This window comes from Moschus berezovskii, chromosome 12, assembly GCF_049115385.1.
Source record: "Moschus berezovskii isolate FMDL1 chromosome 12, NW_MosBer_1.0, whole genome shotgun sequence".
Lineage (NCBI taxonomy): Eukaryota > Metazoa > Chordata > Mammalia > Artiodactyla > Moschidae > Moschus > Moschus berezovskii.
In genome coordinates, this window is record NC_142471.1 from 52,603,848 (window position 1) to 52,619,986 (window position 16,139).

Sequence of the window (16,139 nt, forward strand, 5' to 3'; positions counted from 1 at the left end):
TTTTGAAATGTAATCAAGAGCATATATAGGAGTAAAATTCAGTAACTTAACTTCTAATTGAACCTAAACTGGCATGGAAAATCCATTCCTGATAACATGAGACCCATCACATTGTGATGTAGTTACAGCATCTTGAATTAATATGTCAGCTGAAATGGTTTTCACTCAAGGATACACTGAAAACTCCCACATTGAATTTGATGCATAGTTGTAGAACAACAACCACTTGTTACTCTCATACTTGTGCCAGGCACTATCCTAAGATCTAAAACTATGTAAAAATTCAACCTTGACTCCCAAGTTCTACCTCAGAGCTGTGAGTTCATCAATTTTGGGCTCTAAGAAAAACAGTCTCTTAAACACTGAACTTAGGGGTATGTGTGTGGTGTGTGTGTGTGTGTGTGTGTGTGTGTATCAGCAATTTTTAGCTCTTCATGATGAATCCATTATATAATTATGCCAGGTTTTTTTCTTCAGGAAGTTGAAACCACTCAGCCCTCATTTGTTAATAACTACATCTATGGTTATCATTTGCTATCACTACACAAGGTATAATTTGAAGGATGGACTTAAAGGAAAAGGAGCTATAAACAGAATGCAAGAACATTTGTGAAATTGTACACATAGTGTATAGGTGACTTGATAAGTGGACTTAAATGCAAGCATTTTGCCATAATGTAGTTATATTACTGTGTAGAAAACAGTCTCCTAGATGGGAGAAATAGCATAAAAATATAATAGTGACTTTCAGCTCTTCTGGGAATTAATTTATTAAACTATTTATCTAATGAAAGAGATGATAATTTTTAAATTTAAAGCAGTTTAACAATTTTATTAATTTAATCTTTGATTTCATTTTTCTTCTAAACACAAAAGAAAGACCGTATAGGGTGTTACATTTCAAATATATCTTTATATAGAATTTCAAGTTTTTCAATTCAGAAACTTGACATACTGCATTTTCCAAGTCACCAGATAAAAAAATAAATCTTTAGCCTATTTTAAGTATGCTGTTAAGTAACTTGGGCTTCCCAGGTAAGAGATGCAGTTTTGATCTTTTCATTGGGAAGATTCCCTGGAAGAGGAAATGGCAACCTACTCTAGTATTCTTGCTGGAAAATTTCATGGAGAGAGGAACCTGGTGGGCTGCAGCCTGTGGGGTCACAAAGAGTAGGAAACAACTGAGCACACACAGAGTTACATTAAGTAACTTAAGGGATGCAAAAACTTTAGATGGTTGAATACCCATCTATACTCATAGTGTTAAGAACCGAGAATTTGGAGCAGACTCTGTTTTCAAATTCTGGCTGTCACTTAATAGCTATACAATCTCAGGTAAATGCCGTAAGTTTTCTTCGTTTCTGTTTCCTCATCTTTAAAACAGGAGTAATAAACATACCTCACTCAGAGAGGTACTGTGAGAATGAAACAAATATATATATGTATTGTTCATCTTTGATACCTGAAAGATGTTCTCAAAAATTACTATAATCATTTCCTGCCACTTATATTGCTTAGTTGGGAGGAGGTTTTATTTGTATAGGCCCCAGTTATGAAAAAGTAATTAATTGAATTCCTATCACTGATCCTAAATCTCAGTGGCATATCACAGTTAAAGTTGATTTCTTGTTCATATAAATGGAGAATGGGGACAGGAGAATCTGTTCCTGCTGCTGTTTAGAAATGCAGGCTGAGAGTGGTTGGCTTTTTCACTAAATTGCAGGGCTGTCATTATCTGTGGAGATTCACAGATGGAGGAGAAGCTAGTGAGGTGTCTCAAAACAAATATCCCCTTGGCCAAGTTTGGTCACATGACTGTAACGAAGGTTGGGAAACATGCTTAAGAGGAAAGGGAAACTAGTTTGGTAAATAGATAACAGTTTCAGCCACAAGGTCTGAAAGGACACATCTGGGAAGTTGCAGCTACAAAAATGTTTAGTATTAATACAGAATGGAAAAAAAAATGAAGACATTGACAGTCTTATGGAAATGAGTAAGGGAGAGAAGGGATGAATGAAACTAGAAATAGGAATAGCGTTTCTTAAAGGGAGAGGGATGATGGTGTGAGGAGCTGCAAGGAGAAAGTTGCTGAATGAAGAGTTAATATAAGAAAAACATTGGGTGGTTTCTGAATTTTCCCAGACGCTGACCCGTGTGTAGAAAAGTGGAAGTTCTGGCTTTTTTGTTTGTTTTAAACATATTCTGCAATATGACTCCTGAGTGTCAAACATAGTACTTGGTCCTACTTGATCAAAAAGATAAGACTGGTGATAAAACAGTGAAATGTGTAGAGATCCCTGAATAAAGAATTTCCATCTTCCTTGTCTCTAACTTTCTGTTTAGGTTAGTTATAAAATCCAGTGCCCTTGCCTGTGAGATTAAAAACCAGCCTGTCTGAGAAGGCTAACTATATTGTCAGGAAGGTGAGATTTTTCTCACCAATAAAGATGTCTAAAGGCCATGTCCTGCTTTGGTAGTTTGTGTATTTGTATGATTTATGTATCATGTCAAACAGTCTTTCACAATGTTTAATTGTTGATAAATATAAAGTTGGAAGCTCATAGGAAACTGTGTATCTGTTAAGATGGAATTGCTATTTTATTCCTTTTGTCTAGTCCCCTTTCCTTCTTTTGGTTCATCAAAGCAGGGCTCCTCAGTCTCCGGGATAATGCCTGATGATCTGAGGTAGAACTGATGTAATAATAATAGAAAATAGTTGCATAATAAATGTAATACGCTTGAATCATCCCCAAACTATCCCCCACCCCTGACAGTGGAAAAATTGTCTGCCATGAAACTGGGTCCTGGTGTCAAAAAGGTTGGAGACCGCTGCTTTAAAGAGTGTTAGTATGTTTTGTAATTTTACTGAAATTTGTACAAAACTCCTTTATGTCCCTTATTCATTGTTCCTTCATTCAGCAAATATTTGCTGAGGGTCTTTGCTGTACCAGATAAGGGTCTCCCAGTCAGTACTCCTTGTATGGAAAATAATTTTGTCAATAAGGGGAGGGTATTTTTTTCTGTACTTTCTGTGCAATTCAGGGAGGAGAAACTCTGCACTGCCAGTAACGTTCCTAATTAGAATGAACTGTATCAAGATATCTCCCTAATATGTCCAAAAGTTTATAAGAATCCAAGTTTTACTTTAGATTTTCTGCTAATAGTAATCTCTTGCCTGATTATTATAGAAAAATGGAAAACAATGAAAAGTAATATTAAATATCAATAATTCTCACAGTCCTATCTTCCAGATATGGTTGTCTAGATGAACATATTTGATGTTGCTATGGGTAAGTGAAAATACTATTGGATTGGTCCAAAGGTTCATTCAAGTTTTTCCATAAGATAGTATGAATGAACAAACTTTGGGTCAACTTAATATATTTGTTCTGTAATACGATTTTTTAAAATCTTACGTGTAGAATTATGAACATTTCTCCAGATAAATTTGATTGTAGGATATTTTCAGGATATATCATAATTTGTCTAAGATTTCTCTCATTGGATACAATTCATTTTTAATTTGTGCTATGATGATGTCACTTCAGTTAGACTGTATATACATTCATGATTCTGTTCTTAAAATTGCTATAAACTAAAATAAACAAATTTATTTTAAAAACACTTGCCAAATTGCCTTTCAGGAAGTTAATGCTGACTGCAGTTCCTACTAATGATGTATGAGAATGTCCTGTTTTTTGCCCCTGTGTCAAGACTGAGTACTACCTATCCCCTTTTAACTTGAACTTCAGAATTTCACAGATATTTGAAATGTTGCAAAAATATCACTTTTTTAAAAAAGTAAATTTTTCTTTTCAGGATAAAGTTAGTATGTAATTTTGTGAAATGTAATATGCAATTAACTATGCTCAGACATGCTTCATGTCTTCTACCAATTTGACTTTTTTATTAGAATTTATTAGTTTATAATTTTAAGGGGTTGACTATCAGCCTTCAAATGTAATTTTACATTTCTGAAATTGTCATATGATTTTAATTTACAACTTGGAAAAAAAAAAACAAACATGATTTGTGAAAGCTATATAGGAGATCCAGGTTCAATGCCTGGATGGGGAAGATCCTCTGGAGGAGGGCATGGCAACTCATTCCAGTATTCTTGCCTGGAGAATTCTCATGGACGGAGAAGCCTTGTGAGTTACAATCCATGGGGTCGCAAAGAGTCAGACATGACTGAGCGACTAACAGACACGCATATTAAGTACTTCAGTCAAAAACAGAATTATCTCAAATATAATTTCTTAAACTTCAAGTCTATCTGATATAACAACCCATTCTGGAAATGAATTAATATCCCTAATTTGTAACTTTGTTTTGGCAAAATAATCACCAAGACAGACAGTTTAGTTAATCTTTTGAGACAAGATATGTCTCAAATGTATTGTCTTCAACCCCACTTTTACCTAATATGGTAACTGTTGCCAAAAATGAAGAGTTTTAACCTTTTTTTCTTTCCTGGGTAACAAATTACAGGGAAAGAAAATCAGAGCAAAATCCTGCTTCTCCCAGGTACATTCATGTTCTAGCCACTGTGGATTATTGTACTTTTTAAAAACACAGTATGCATTTTTATCCCTTTGTAGTCTGGCTCACACTGCTTCCTCTGCCTTCAATACCCTGTGTTTTGGTGAGCTTCTTCTCGTTCTTCAGAACTATATGTAAAATAGATGACCTGTGCAAATTCAATGCATGAAGCAGTGCACTCAAAGCCAATGCTCTGGGACAACCCAGAGGGATGGGATGGGGAGGGAGGTGGGAGGGTGTTTCAGGATGGGGGGACACACATGCACCCATAGCTGATTTATGTTGATGTATGGCAAAAACCACCACAATGTTGTAAAGAAACCATCCTTCAATTAAAATAAATAAATTTTTTAAAAAAACTATATGTGGTGGGTATGACACATGATGCCTGTTTCTACACAGTCCTTGTAGAACTACTGAAGTTCCTTCCTATTAAAAGTGAACTGGACATAGTCAGCAGTGTTTATATTGTAGGATTCTGGGTAACCAGGCTCGCCAAGTGCACCAGAGGTGAACCACTGAACAAAGCTGAGCTAAACCAAACACTTGCTGAGGAATTTAGGATAGTCTCTGAGAGGCTGAGGAGAGCTGAAACTGAAGGGTGACTTGCACTGGGGACAGAATAGATGCCACTGTGACAAACCTTAGACATGTACAATTTAGAGCAGAAATCATAGCCAGTCTGCAAAATAGTTTCCATAACTGACTTTTCATAAGAGGTAGCAATCCAATCCATCTATACTTTCTGCTACTTTAAACCATTTCTCACCCTTGAAATAAAAGGATGTTGAAAAGAAGATAGATCAAATATCACTGCTTTCTTGAAGCTTTTACTGAGTACCTGTAGACCAGTTATTAGTTTCAGAAAACTAAGATCATGGCATCCAGTCCCATCACCTCATGGGAAATAGATGGGGAAACAGTGTCAGACTTTATTTTTTTGGGCTCCAAAATCACTGCAGATGGTGATTGCAGCCATGAAATTAAAAGACGCTTACTCCTTGGAAGGAAAGTTATGACCAACCTAGATAGCATATTAAAAAGCAGAGATATTACTTTGCTAACAAAGCTCCGTCTAGTCAAGGCTGTGGTTTTTCCAGTAGACATGTATGGATGTGAGAGTTGGACTGTGAAGAAAACTGATTGCCAAAGAATTGATGCTTTTGAACTGTGGTGTTGGAGAAGACTCTTGAGAGTCCCTTGGACTGCAAGGTGATCCAACCGGTCCATCCTAAAGGAGATCAGTCCTGGGTGTTCATTGGAAGGACTGATGCTAAAGCTGAAACTCCAATACTTTGGCCACCTCATGTGAAGAGTTGACTCTTTGGAAAAGACCCTGATGCTGGGAGGGATTGGGGGCAGGAGGAGAAGGGGACAACAGAGAATGAGATGGCTGGATGGCATCACCGACTCAATGGACATGCGTTTGAGTGAACTCTGGGAGTTGGTGATGGACAGGGAGGCCTGGCGTGCTGCGATTCATGGGGTCACAAAGAGTCGGACATGACTGAGCAACTGAACTGATAGACCAGTTAAATTACTTTCAATCCATTAGGTGTTTGTACATATGAAACAATATCTTGTCAATTTGTTTTTTCAAGTGAAAACCTAAAATGGAGTGCTCACTATAAGCTATACATAAAGCTAAGTATTATTATAATGCATTTATTATTCTCACATCAGCACTATAAAGTTGGCATTAACTCCATTATTATTAATGAGTTTTTATCCTTTGCCCAACATCATTGTTGGAAACAGAAGGAGCCATGATTGCATATCAAATCTGCCTAATTTCAAGGAGTGCATCTCAAACCACTATAGTAAACTGACCCCCAGCACTAATAGTTGTTTATAATCTCTCTTGCTAAATGGTGAGCTCCTTGAAGTTAGTGTACTATGTACATTCTTTCAAATGTCAGAATAGTACCTATTGAGCACCAAATGCTCAATATAGGTTAAAATTAAATTTAAATTCTCTAGCATTACCCAGATTGTAGTCTCTGGTTACTGATCTGTTTCTTTCTAAGCCATTAATATTAGGACAAACATATAAAGTCCCACATATATATGGGCATTTGTACAAACATCAGATGCCCAAGAGCTTCCCTGATGTTTCAGTGCTAACGAATCCGCCTGCCAATGCAGGAAACATGGGTTCAGTTACTAGATGGAAATGATACCCTGGAGAAAGAAATGGCAACCCACTCTAGTATTCTTGGCTAGGAAATCCCATGGATATAGGAGCCTGGTGGACTACAGTCCATTTGGGTCACAAGTCGGACATGACTAAGAGACTAAACAACAAACAGCAGGTGACCAAATTATGGAGATTCTTAATTTTCTGTTTTCTCGGTGTGGAGATAAATAATGTATTTGTTTTATATTTTTGTTCTGTTGTTGTTCAGTGACCCCATGGCCTGCAGCATGCCAGGCTTCCCTGTCCTTCACTATCTCCCGGGATTTGCTCAAACTCATGTCCATTGAGTCAATGATGTCATCTAACCATCTCATCTTTTGTCACCCGCTTCTCGTCTTGCCCTCAATCTTTGCCAGCACCACGGTCCTTACCAGTGAGTCAGCTCTTTGCATCAGGTGGCCAAAGTTTTGGAACTTCAACATCAGTCTTTCCAATGAATATTCAGGATTGATTTCCTTTAGGAGTGACTGATTTGATCTCCTTGCAGTCCAAGGGACTCTTAAGAGTCTTCTCCAACACCACAGTTTGAAAGCATCAATTCTTCAGTGCTCAGCCTTATTTTTGGTCCATACATGACCACTGGAAAAACCATAGCTTTGACTATATGTACCTTTGTTGACAAAGTAATGTCTCTGCTTTTTAATACACTGTCTAGGTTTGTCATAGCTTTTCTTCCAAGGAACAAACATTTTTAAATTTTATGGCTGTAGTCACCATCTGCAGTGACTTTGGAGTCCAAGAAAATTAAGTCTTTCACTGTTTACATTATTTCCCCATCTATTTGCCATGAAGTGATGAAACCAGATGCCATGATCTTCATTTTTTGAGTGTTGAATTTTAAGCCAGCTTTTTCACTCTCCTCATTCACTTTCATCAACAGGCTCTTTAGTTCCTCTTCTTTTTCTGCCTTAGGATAGTGTTATCTGCATATCTGAGGTTATTGCTATTTCTCCCAGCAATCTTGATTCCAGCTTGTGCTTCATCCAGCCCAGCATTTCATATGATGTATTCTGTGTATAAGTTAAGTAAGCAGGGTGACAATATACAGCCTTCACATCCTCCTTTCCCAATTTGGAACCAGTCCGTTTCTCACTGTTGCTTCTTGACCTGCATAGTTTTCTCAGGAGTCAGGTAAGATGGTCTGGTATTCCCATCTCTTGAAGAATTTTCCACAGTTTATTGTGATCCACACAGTCAAAGACTTTGGCATAGTCAATGAAACAGAAGTAGATGTTTTTCTGAAATTGCCTTGCTTTCTCTATAATCCAGTGGTTGTTGCCAATTTAATCTCTGGTTTCGCTGCCTTTTCTGAATCAAACTTGTACATCTGGAAGTTCTCGGTGCACATACTTTTGAAGCCTAGCTTGAAAGGTTTTGAGCATTACCTTGCTAGCATGTGAGATGAGTACAATTGTGCAGTTGTTTGAACATTCTTTGGCGTTGCCCTTCTTTGGGATTGGAATGAAAACTGACCTTTTCCAGTCCTATGGCCACTGCTGAGTTTTTCAAATTTGCTAGCATGTGGAGTACAGCACTTTCACAGCATTGTCTTTTAGGATTTGAAATAGCTCAGCTGGAATTCCATCACCTCCACTAGCTTTGTTTGTAGTAATGCTTCCTGTGGCTCAGTTGACTTCACACTCCATGATGTCTTGCTTTAGGTAGGTGATTACACCATCATGGTTATCTGGGTCATTAAGACCTTTTTTGTACAGTTCTTCTGTGTATTCTTGCCACCTCTTCTTAATATCTTCTGCTTCAGTTAGGTCCATACCATTCCTCTCCTTTATTGTGCTCATCTTTGCTTGAAATATTCCCTTGGTGTTTCTAATTTTCTTGAAGAGATCTCTAGGCTTTCTCATTCTATATTTTCTGGTATTCCTTTGCACTGATCGCTGAGGAAGACTTTCTTATCTCTCCTTGCTATTCTTTGGAACTCTGCATTCATATAGGTATATCTTTTCCTTTCTCCTTTGCCTATCACTTCTCTTCTTTTCTCAGCTATTTGTGAGGCCTCCTCAGGCAACCATTTTGCCTTGTTGCATTTCTTTTTCGGTTTTGGGCACCACCTCCTGTACAGTGTTACAAACCTCCATCCATAGTTCTTCAAGCACTCTATCTACCCGATCTGATCTCCTGAATTCAATTTTCACTTCCACTCTATAATGGTAAGGGATTTGATATAGTCATACCTGAATGACCTAGTGATTTTCCCTACTTTCTTCAAAGTAACTACTTTTTTTGATACTATACTCAGTCGTATTTTAGAAAGTATGAAATTTGTAATATAAAAGTCAGTGAAACACATTTAGTAAACCTAATGGTTGCAATGTCCATTTTTCTTTAGGACTATATAAACGCTAGTAACATGACCAAGTTAGGTACAACATTCAGGTTTGAAGTGAAGGAAATTTTAATGATTTTAGCTGATATTTCCATAAGTGGCAATGAGTGCTAGTATGACTATGCAATTAGAAATCCTGAAACTGACACAGTTTCTAATTCTATAATTTAGTTTCTAATGCCATGATTGAATTAGTACAATTTAATTTACCATGTGAAGAGTCCATAAAGCATTTTGATCTGCTGCCAAATATGAATAGCAATATTTAGCCTGCATGTCTGTATTTTTCTTTTAAACAATATATTCAATGGCAAGCCACTCCAGTACTATTGCCTAGAAAATCCCATGGATGGAGGAGCCTGGTAGGCTGCAGTCCGTGGGGTCGCTAAGGGTCGGACACGACTGAGCGACTTCACTTTCACTTTTCACTTTCCACTTTCACACATTGGAGAAGGAAATGGCAACCCACTCCAGTGTTCTTGCCTGGAGAATCCCAGGGACGGGGGAGCCTGGTGGGCTTCTGTCTATGGGGTCACACAGAGTCGGACACGACTGAAGTGACTTAGCAGCAGCAGCAGCAGCAGCAGCATTCCCATGTTCATTCCTATCAGTAGATTTCAAGTAAAGCAAAATTTGTACTATTGAATTCTCCTAGCAAAACAAGAAAAGGGGATAGGGAAATCACTCGTTTGCAATTTTATTTAATGGTTATTTCAAAATCAAAGCAATAGAACAAGGCTACCTTTAACTGAATGTCACAGATTACCATTTTACTATGATGTTGGTAAGATACACCTCTTCTCTCTTCCTCCTTTTATACAATTTAGCAAGAGTTTAATGATCACTAGATCCTTGATAAGCAGATATATTGTCATTTTGCCCACACCACACTTTAGGAGTAGCTACAGCAAGCATGCTTTTTAAATTTGGATTTTCCTTCAAAAACAAGTCATTGTCTTATCCTACAACTATATCAGCACAGGAAAACACACAGAAAAAAATCTATACTGATGGCACAATATTTGTCATAACAAAAACACTGGAGACAATTTCAATATCTCTCAATAATGACTCTAAGGTATAGCTTTTCCAATAGGCTACACTCTTAAGGCAACTGTTGAAACGAAGAAGACACCTCTCTATGTATTACACAGAAAAATCTGCAAGGCACGTTAAATAAAAGTGCAAGGTACAGGACAGTGTACAGTATGCTAAACTCATTTGATAAAATACCTTGGGAATGCATTCCCAAGTTCATTTATTTTCCATTCAAATAAACTGTTTAGAAATTCAAATTTCAGCAGCCACTATCTCAAATGTTTGAGATTCTTTAAATGATCTTTTTGATTTTGTATTGTATCTGACTTCCAACTTCCAGCCTCCCTTACTAATAAAGTGTCTGTAGTTTTGATAAATTCTTTTTTCACCTTTTCTGATGTGCAGAATCTCTTTGTGATATCCCTTCCTAAGTACTTAGTTGGGCAGGAGGAAGAGACATGCCTCCTCAGTGGGTTTCTCATTCTCCCATCCCCATTATGGGATGGGAAGCAAGGAGGGCAAGAACCAGGGCTGATGAGCTGATAAATGCAGAAGTGAAGTCTGGCCACACCTGGTTCCTGTATAAATGAAGGGATCCCATCACCAAGGCCTTTTAAATGATTGCTCCTTTCCCTCCTGGAAACAGAGGCTCTTCTTTCTTCTTTTCGAAGAAAGGGCTTCATGTTTCCTTGTTGTGCTTTATTGGAGATGGCAGGCCTTAGAACTGGCCTTCTTGGCACATCAGCCAACTAGCACAGGTAGAAAAAGAAAGTTTCTCCAGGGTAAGGAAACTGAAGCTTCCAAACAAAAAGAATGTAATAGCAGACATCCTGCCAGTTCCCTTCTCAGGCAAGAACCAACCAACCCTTGTGTCCTGTTGGCAAAACCCCTTGAAATTGAACCACTTCCGGGAATACAAAAACAAACATTCTGGGACGTCTGTGTTATTTAACAAAACTTTTTAGACAAATTGATCAGTGACTTTCCTCTGGAAAATGCCTTGGACCCAACATTTTGTGGTTTTGATGTAGACGTTTTTAATATTACAGAACAGGTATGAACTGGGATAGTTGCTCTCTTCTTCAGAGAGAGTATCAGATTTGTTAGTATCAAAGTTGGCAAATGAAAATACAAAGCCAGTTTAGGCCTCATTTCTGTGGGTTTTCTTTTAAACAGTATATCCTATCCTTTTCCAGTGAACAGATGTCTGGTTGAAGAAAATTTGAAATAGTCAATTCACCTAGCAAGAGAAGCAAAGAACAAAATGAGAGAGGATTTGTGATTTTTAGGTAATAATTATTTACAAAGCAAAATAGTTGGAACAAGTCTTCCTGGCATAAAGTAGTATTTAAGATAGTTCAGATGCACTAATATGGTACAAAATCTGCATGTATTTGTCAACTGTGTTTATACACCCACACAAACACACTCCCACACACCCCGGCACATACAACCCTCTAAGATCACACTCCCAAAATTTATCTATACTTTTAATATTTCATGGTATTAAGTTAAATTTTATTTCAAGGACTGTCACAACCTAGATAAATAGGATCTAAGTACTGAGATAATACATTTTGGAAAATAATATTTTCATGATAAATCTTACATACCAATCATCATTCCAAAAGGTCCTTACACTCTAGATTCTAGAATTAAAAGGGGGAAGGGTTTTACATTTAGGAAGTATAAGCTGAAAGTATTTATTTCAATTCAGTATAGAATAAGCTGAAAGTATTTATTTCAATTCAATATAGAGTATTTATCAGAGTCAAGATAACAATCAATGTGTACAAAAATTTACATGACAAGAGGAACAATAGACAATGTAGCACCTTTAGAAAAATAATTAAAAGATTTGTTGCATTTACAGGTAAGTGCCACACTGAAAATTTACAACACAGTAATTTACTGCAATCAATGACAGGAGAGTTCCACAAAGAAACAAAGCTCTTACACTCCAGATTTTCGGAAGGTATTATTGGAATGCTTAACTGTAACCACAGAATTTGTACATCCTTAAGGACTGAGCTCACAAAAGTCACAAATGGTTTTCATAGCATATATTATGTAAATGGAGTCCACTGTGTTCGGACAGCTGGCTTAGTGTCTCTGACAAGTGTGAAGCCTGGAAGAATTACTGGCTTGATGGTGATCTTTCTGTATCCGGCAAGACAGACCTTCTCCACAGTAACAACGCTGGAATATCTCCAGCCCATGGGAGCCTTTTCTCCTATGTTTGGTGCACACTTGACCTTCCTTGAGAACAGGTTTACAGATCTTGGACCAGAAATGTCTAGCACAACACAACCCTGCAGCGCAGTCTGATGAGCGAAGACAGACAGAACCTTCTTGTCCTAGGGAGACAACAGGAAAAGTACATGGTCACTGCTAAGCCTGCGTTATTTCATTAAGGTAATCCAAAAGACACTATAAATGTGCTAACAAAAAAGTCTTTAGATCCTTTCACCTACCTTTGGTATGATATATTCTTGAAGACAGTGTAGTTCTTCTGGAGTACCCATCCAAGGTACTGTGTTCATTACCAAAGCTTTCAATAATGGTTTCCTCGATTTCCCCTCGATGGAAATGATTTTGATCAGAAGGCATGCATATCCCTAAGGAAGCAGGAGATAGTGATTAACTCCAGAGCTGTAATATGTTCCTGCTAATAGCTGTGACAGTGGCAGTCTGCTATGCCTATGCCAACTTGAGCTACCTCGTTGTAGTGACATTAAACATGAGCCAAACTTCCTAGTGTTAAAGCAAAACTCCCCAATGGACAGAAGCATCACAATGTGTGCATTGTGCACTCATACATAACAGCCCCAATCTAGACACTTAAAATACTTTCTCAGCAACCATGATAGTGGCAATGAAATTTCTGCCAATTTTAATATCATCCTTGGGGTAAGAAAAATAAAATCAGTCACTTAAAAAATTGTATTTAAAAATAACTTTTCTGCCCTCCATGCTATAAGGATTCTGTGAAACTAAGTTAAGCAAATGCAGTGCCTGCTGCCTGGAAGATTACAATCTTTTCCACCAATTACTTTACTGTATAATTTCTATATTACAGAGAGATTTAGTTAGTTCATCCCAGAGTATTAGTGGGTCCTAAGGAGGATTGCTACCCTTAAGTTTATTTCTGGAGCCTTCTTGGGCTGAGTCTACCTGTCTGAGACATTAAAATTTCGTGGATCTGTGGTTGGGGGGAGGAGTACTTATTTTAAGGTAGCAGGAGGTAGAGGCAGATAAAGATGGAGAAGCCAGGATGTGAGGGCATCAAGATCTCCTTTAAGAATGATCTGCACAGATAAATCGCTCGAAATGACAACAGCTAGAACGCGGATCTTGAAAGAGGCCATCTGGCAGAGCTGTGAGAAGCAGGGTAAGAAAAATGGAACAGGCAACTAAAGGCCCGTTGTGATTTCCGTGGGGTCTCTGTAACTTCACCTCCCTGCCCATCTTCATTCTCAAGTTGTATCAAGGCTCTCTAGACAAATTCTTATGTAAGTGTCCACTCTGAGGTAAGACGCCCTCTTAAGTAATCGAGGGGCACAAAGGGATAGAGGGGGCTCCAAGACCTCCGTTCTTATCTTTGCTCTCAGGTTCAACACTAGCCTGAAATCCTTTCTGGGGAACCTCGCACGTTGAACTCCCGTTGGAGCCAAAGTGTTCTCAGCTGAAAGCATTGGCTCTCAGCTGTAGGCGCGCAAGCAGAGGATGGTTTGAGTCCGAAAGACAGCCGCCCGACTCACCGTTTTTGCAGTGATTCCCAGGGCAGCACATGGCGTGACGCATGCAGCGTTTTCGGAGCTTCCGACAGGCTAGGCAGATCGGCGCACCGGCTCCGCGGGCTGGACTCGCGCAGTACTCGTCGGGGCTGCACTCATCGTCCTCAGCGCACGGGTATGGCTGCGGGAAGGGGGCCGGGAGAGGGTGAGGCCCGTGGGCACCCAGTACCACACTCCTGGACTCCTCACAGTCCCTTTCAGCCCACCTCTCCAAAAACTGCTGCCGCTCGCTGCTCCCAAAGGCAGTTTCCAAACGCACCTTGCACTACTCTTACACAGCCCGTTCTGCGCCCTCGTGCCCAGATGAGACCCGTTTAGGATCGCAGCATTCTCGATCCCCAAGACCCTCCTCACCTGGTGGTTGTCAATGGTCTGGTACTTGCTGCCGCCCTCAAAGGGAACTCCGGGAGCCGCGCTGACTGCAGAGCCTGGGTGCCCGGCAGCGCCGCTCAGCGGCGGGGGCAGGTTCTTGATGGCGTTGGAATTGAGAACGAAGTTCAAGGTGGCGCTCACTCCCAGCAGAGGGTGACCGCAAAGAGCCGCAGCCACCAGGGAGACCAAGACCCGGGCAGCACCCGCTGTGCCCAGAGCAGTCATCTCAGAAGGACTCAAGGGAGAAAAGAGAAAGGAGGAATGTCACTTTGCACGCCTAGTCCCCACGGAGCTGTGTTGGCGCAGCTGCAGAGACAGGGCTCGGAGAGCCTCCACCAGTCCCAGAGTCCTGACCCTGACTGCAGGGCTCTGCGCCGCCACCGCCACCGAGGCTGCCTTTATACCGCGGGCTCCGAGCATTCCGGCCCCTCCGGGGAAGACAACAAAGCCGGATTGGGATTTCAAAGCGTTGGGAGGGGCTGGAAAGGGGTGTGTTTGTGTACATGAAGGGGAGCCTTTGACACTCTTCACCCCAGCCCTCCCTTGCGAAGTCCTGCCCCTGTCCAGCTCACCTTGGGGTGACGGTAATCAGCGAGCATTAGAGGAGACAACTTTAATAAAGGCGGGAAGTGGGAGGAACCTCGGGAACTCGGGTGCCCTTGCCTTGGAGTAGGAATACTGGGATCTGAAACACTTTCAGACAGGCATTGTGATATTCTCTGTAAAGCCACTTTTCTCCTCTCTTCTTTACGCTAGTACTATTTTTTTTATTGTGCACATAATATTTAATATTAAATACAACCCAATCAGTAATTCAAAGTCCCTATGAAAACGTTTCAGCGAGAGAGGCCAGGTGGCTTTTGCGAGTTGCTGATTAACCCTTTAGAGTCACGATTTGCAGATTTGGGGTGAAATCCTTGGCTTTAAGTTCGTTTAATTCCAGTCCCCTCCTTCTTCCCCTTCCCCCGCCCCCACGAGAAAAATGTGCAAAGAGAAGGGCATTTGCACATCAAACGAGGGTAAGAAGGAAGAAGAACGAATGCTCTTTTGATGGGAAGTTTAGAGAGGGAGGCGAGAGACTGGTGTTTGGAAATTAGATCAGGGGAGGAGGGAAGAGGGAAATGACCATCCGATAATCAAGCTATTTAATGTCCTTTGAATCTGAGCAGTCGCGGCTGTAGATGAACTTGATTAGGCAGACACGCAAGATCAAAGTGGCCGGAGCGAAAGCGGACAGGGTCCAACGACTGGGTCAGTGGTCCTTCCCTGATTCTCCCTTTTCAATGGTGGGTTAACTCAAGGAGATAAGAAACCCTTAAGGCTTAGCGCCTGACTTCCTCATTAGTATTTCATATTGCAAAGCTTGAGAACGCCTGTGTTTGATCCCAAGTCAGCCCGTTCCTGGGGAGATAAGAGACTAGCTTCAGGAAAGGGGAAGCTGAAAGTGAATTTATCATCATTTAAAGCAGTGTTTAAAAATAATAAAGCAAGTCTAGTGTGTAAGAATGTCGTCCTGCTGATGCATTGCAAGTAATTGATTCAACAAAAATATATTGGAAGCCTAGTGCCCTGGCAGTGGTCCGTCCTTGGCTTCGTTGCCCTCTGGAGGAGAGGGTGGGGGTACATTGAATACAAATACATTGACTAAAGTAATAGTGAAAGTTAATAAACGTTAATAAACCTACACAGTTCTTTTTAAAGCAGGTTGATGTTATAAGTATCAGAAGATAGACAACTGCTATGTGAGTTTAGAAAAAAGATGATTGAATAATCACTGTTAAGTAAAAAAGATGAGGATGCATTTATTTTGTGCTCCCTAACCTCCAGGGTATTTATAATCACTTTGCAT

The 16,139-nt window shown here is 39.9% G+C and overlaps 1 protein-coding gene across 1 annotated transcript; it reads right to left on the minus strand.

Annotated features, from left to right (window-relative positions):
• Positions 1-10,969: 10,969 nt before the first annotated feature.
• DKK1 (dickkopf Wnt signaling pathway inhibitor 1) lies at positions 10,970-14,734 on the minus strand. The gene is made up of 4 exons (XM_055425947.2): positions 14,273-14,734; positions 13,883-14,039; positions 12,596-12,739; positions 10,970-12,478 (listed from the first exon to the last, which is right to left on the minus strand). Exons 1-4 carry the CDS (start codon positions 14,513-14,515, stop codon positions 12,225-12,227), a joined length of 798 nt encoding a protein of 265 aa, XP_055281922.2. The 5' UTR covers positions 14,516-14,734; the 3' UTR covers positions 10,970-12,224.
• Positions 14,735-16,139: the final 1,405 nt, after the last annotated feature.

What these genes read in the sequence shown, in the direction of transcription:
- DKK1 (XM_055425947.2), bottom strand. Translation starts at nt 14,515, where the DNA reads ATGACTGCTCTGGGCACAGCGGGTGCTGCCCGGGTCTTGGTCTCCCTG. An exon ending in AGACCATTGACAACCACCAG is followed by an intron (nt 14,040 to 14,272) that starts GTGAGGAGGGTC and finishes CCCTTCCCGCAG; the next exon opens with CCATACCCGTGCGCTGAGGA. An exon ending in TGGGAATCACTGCAAAAACG is followed by an intron (nt 12,740 to 13,882) that starts GTGAGTCGGGCG and finishes CTGCTTCCTTAG; the next exon opens with GGATATGCATGCCTTCTGAT.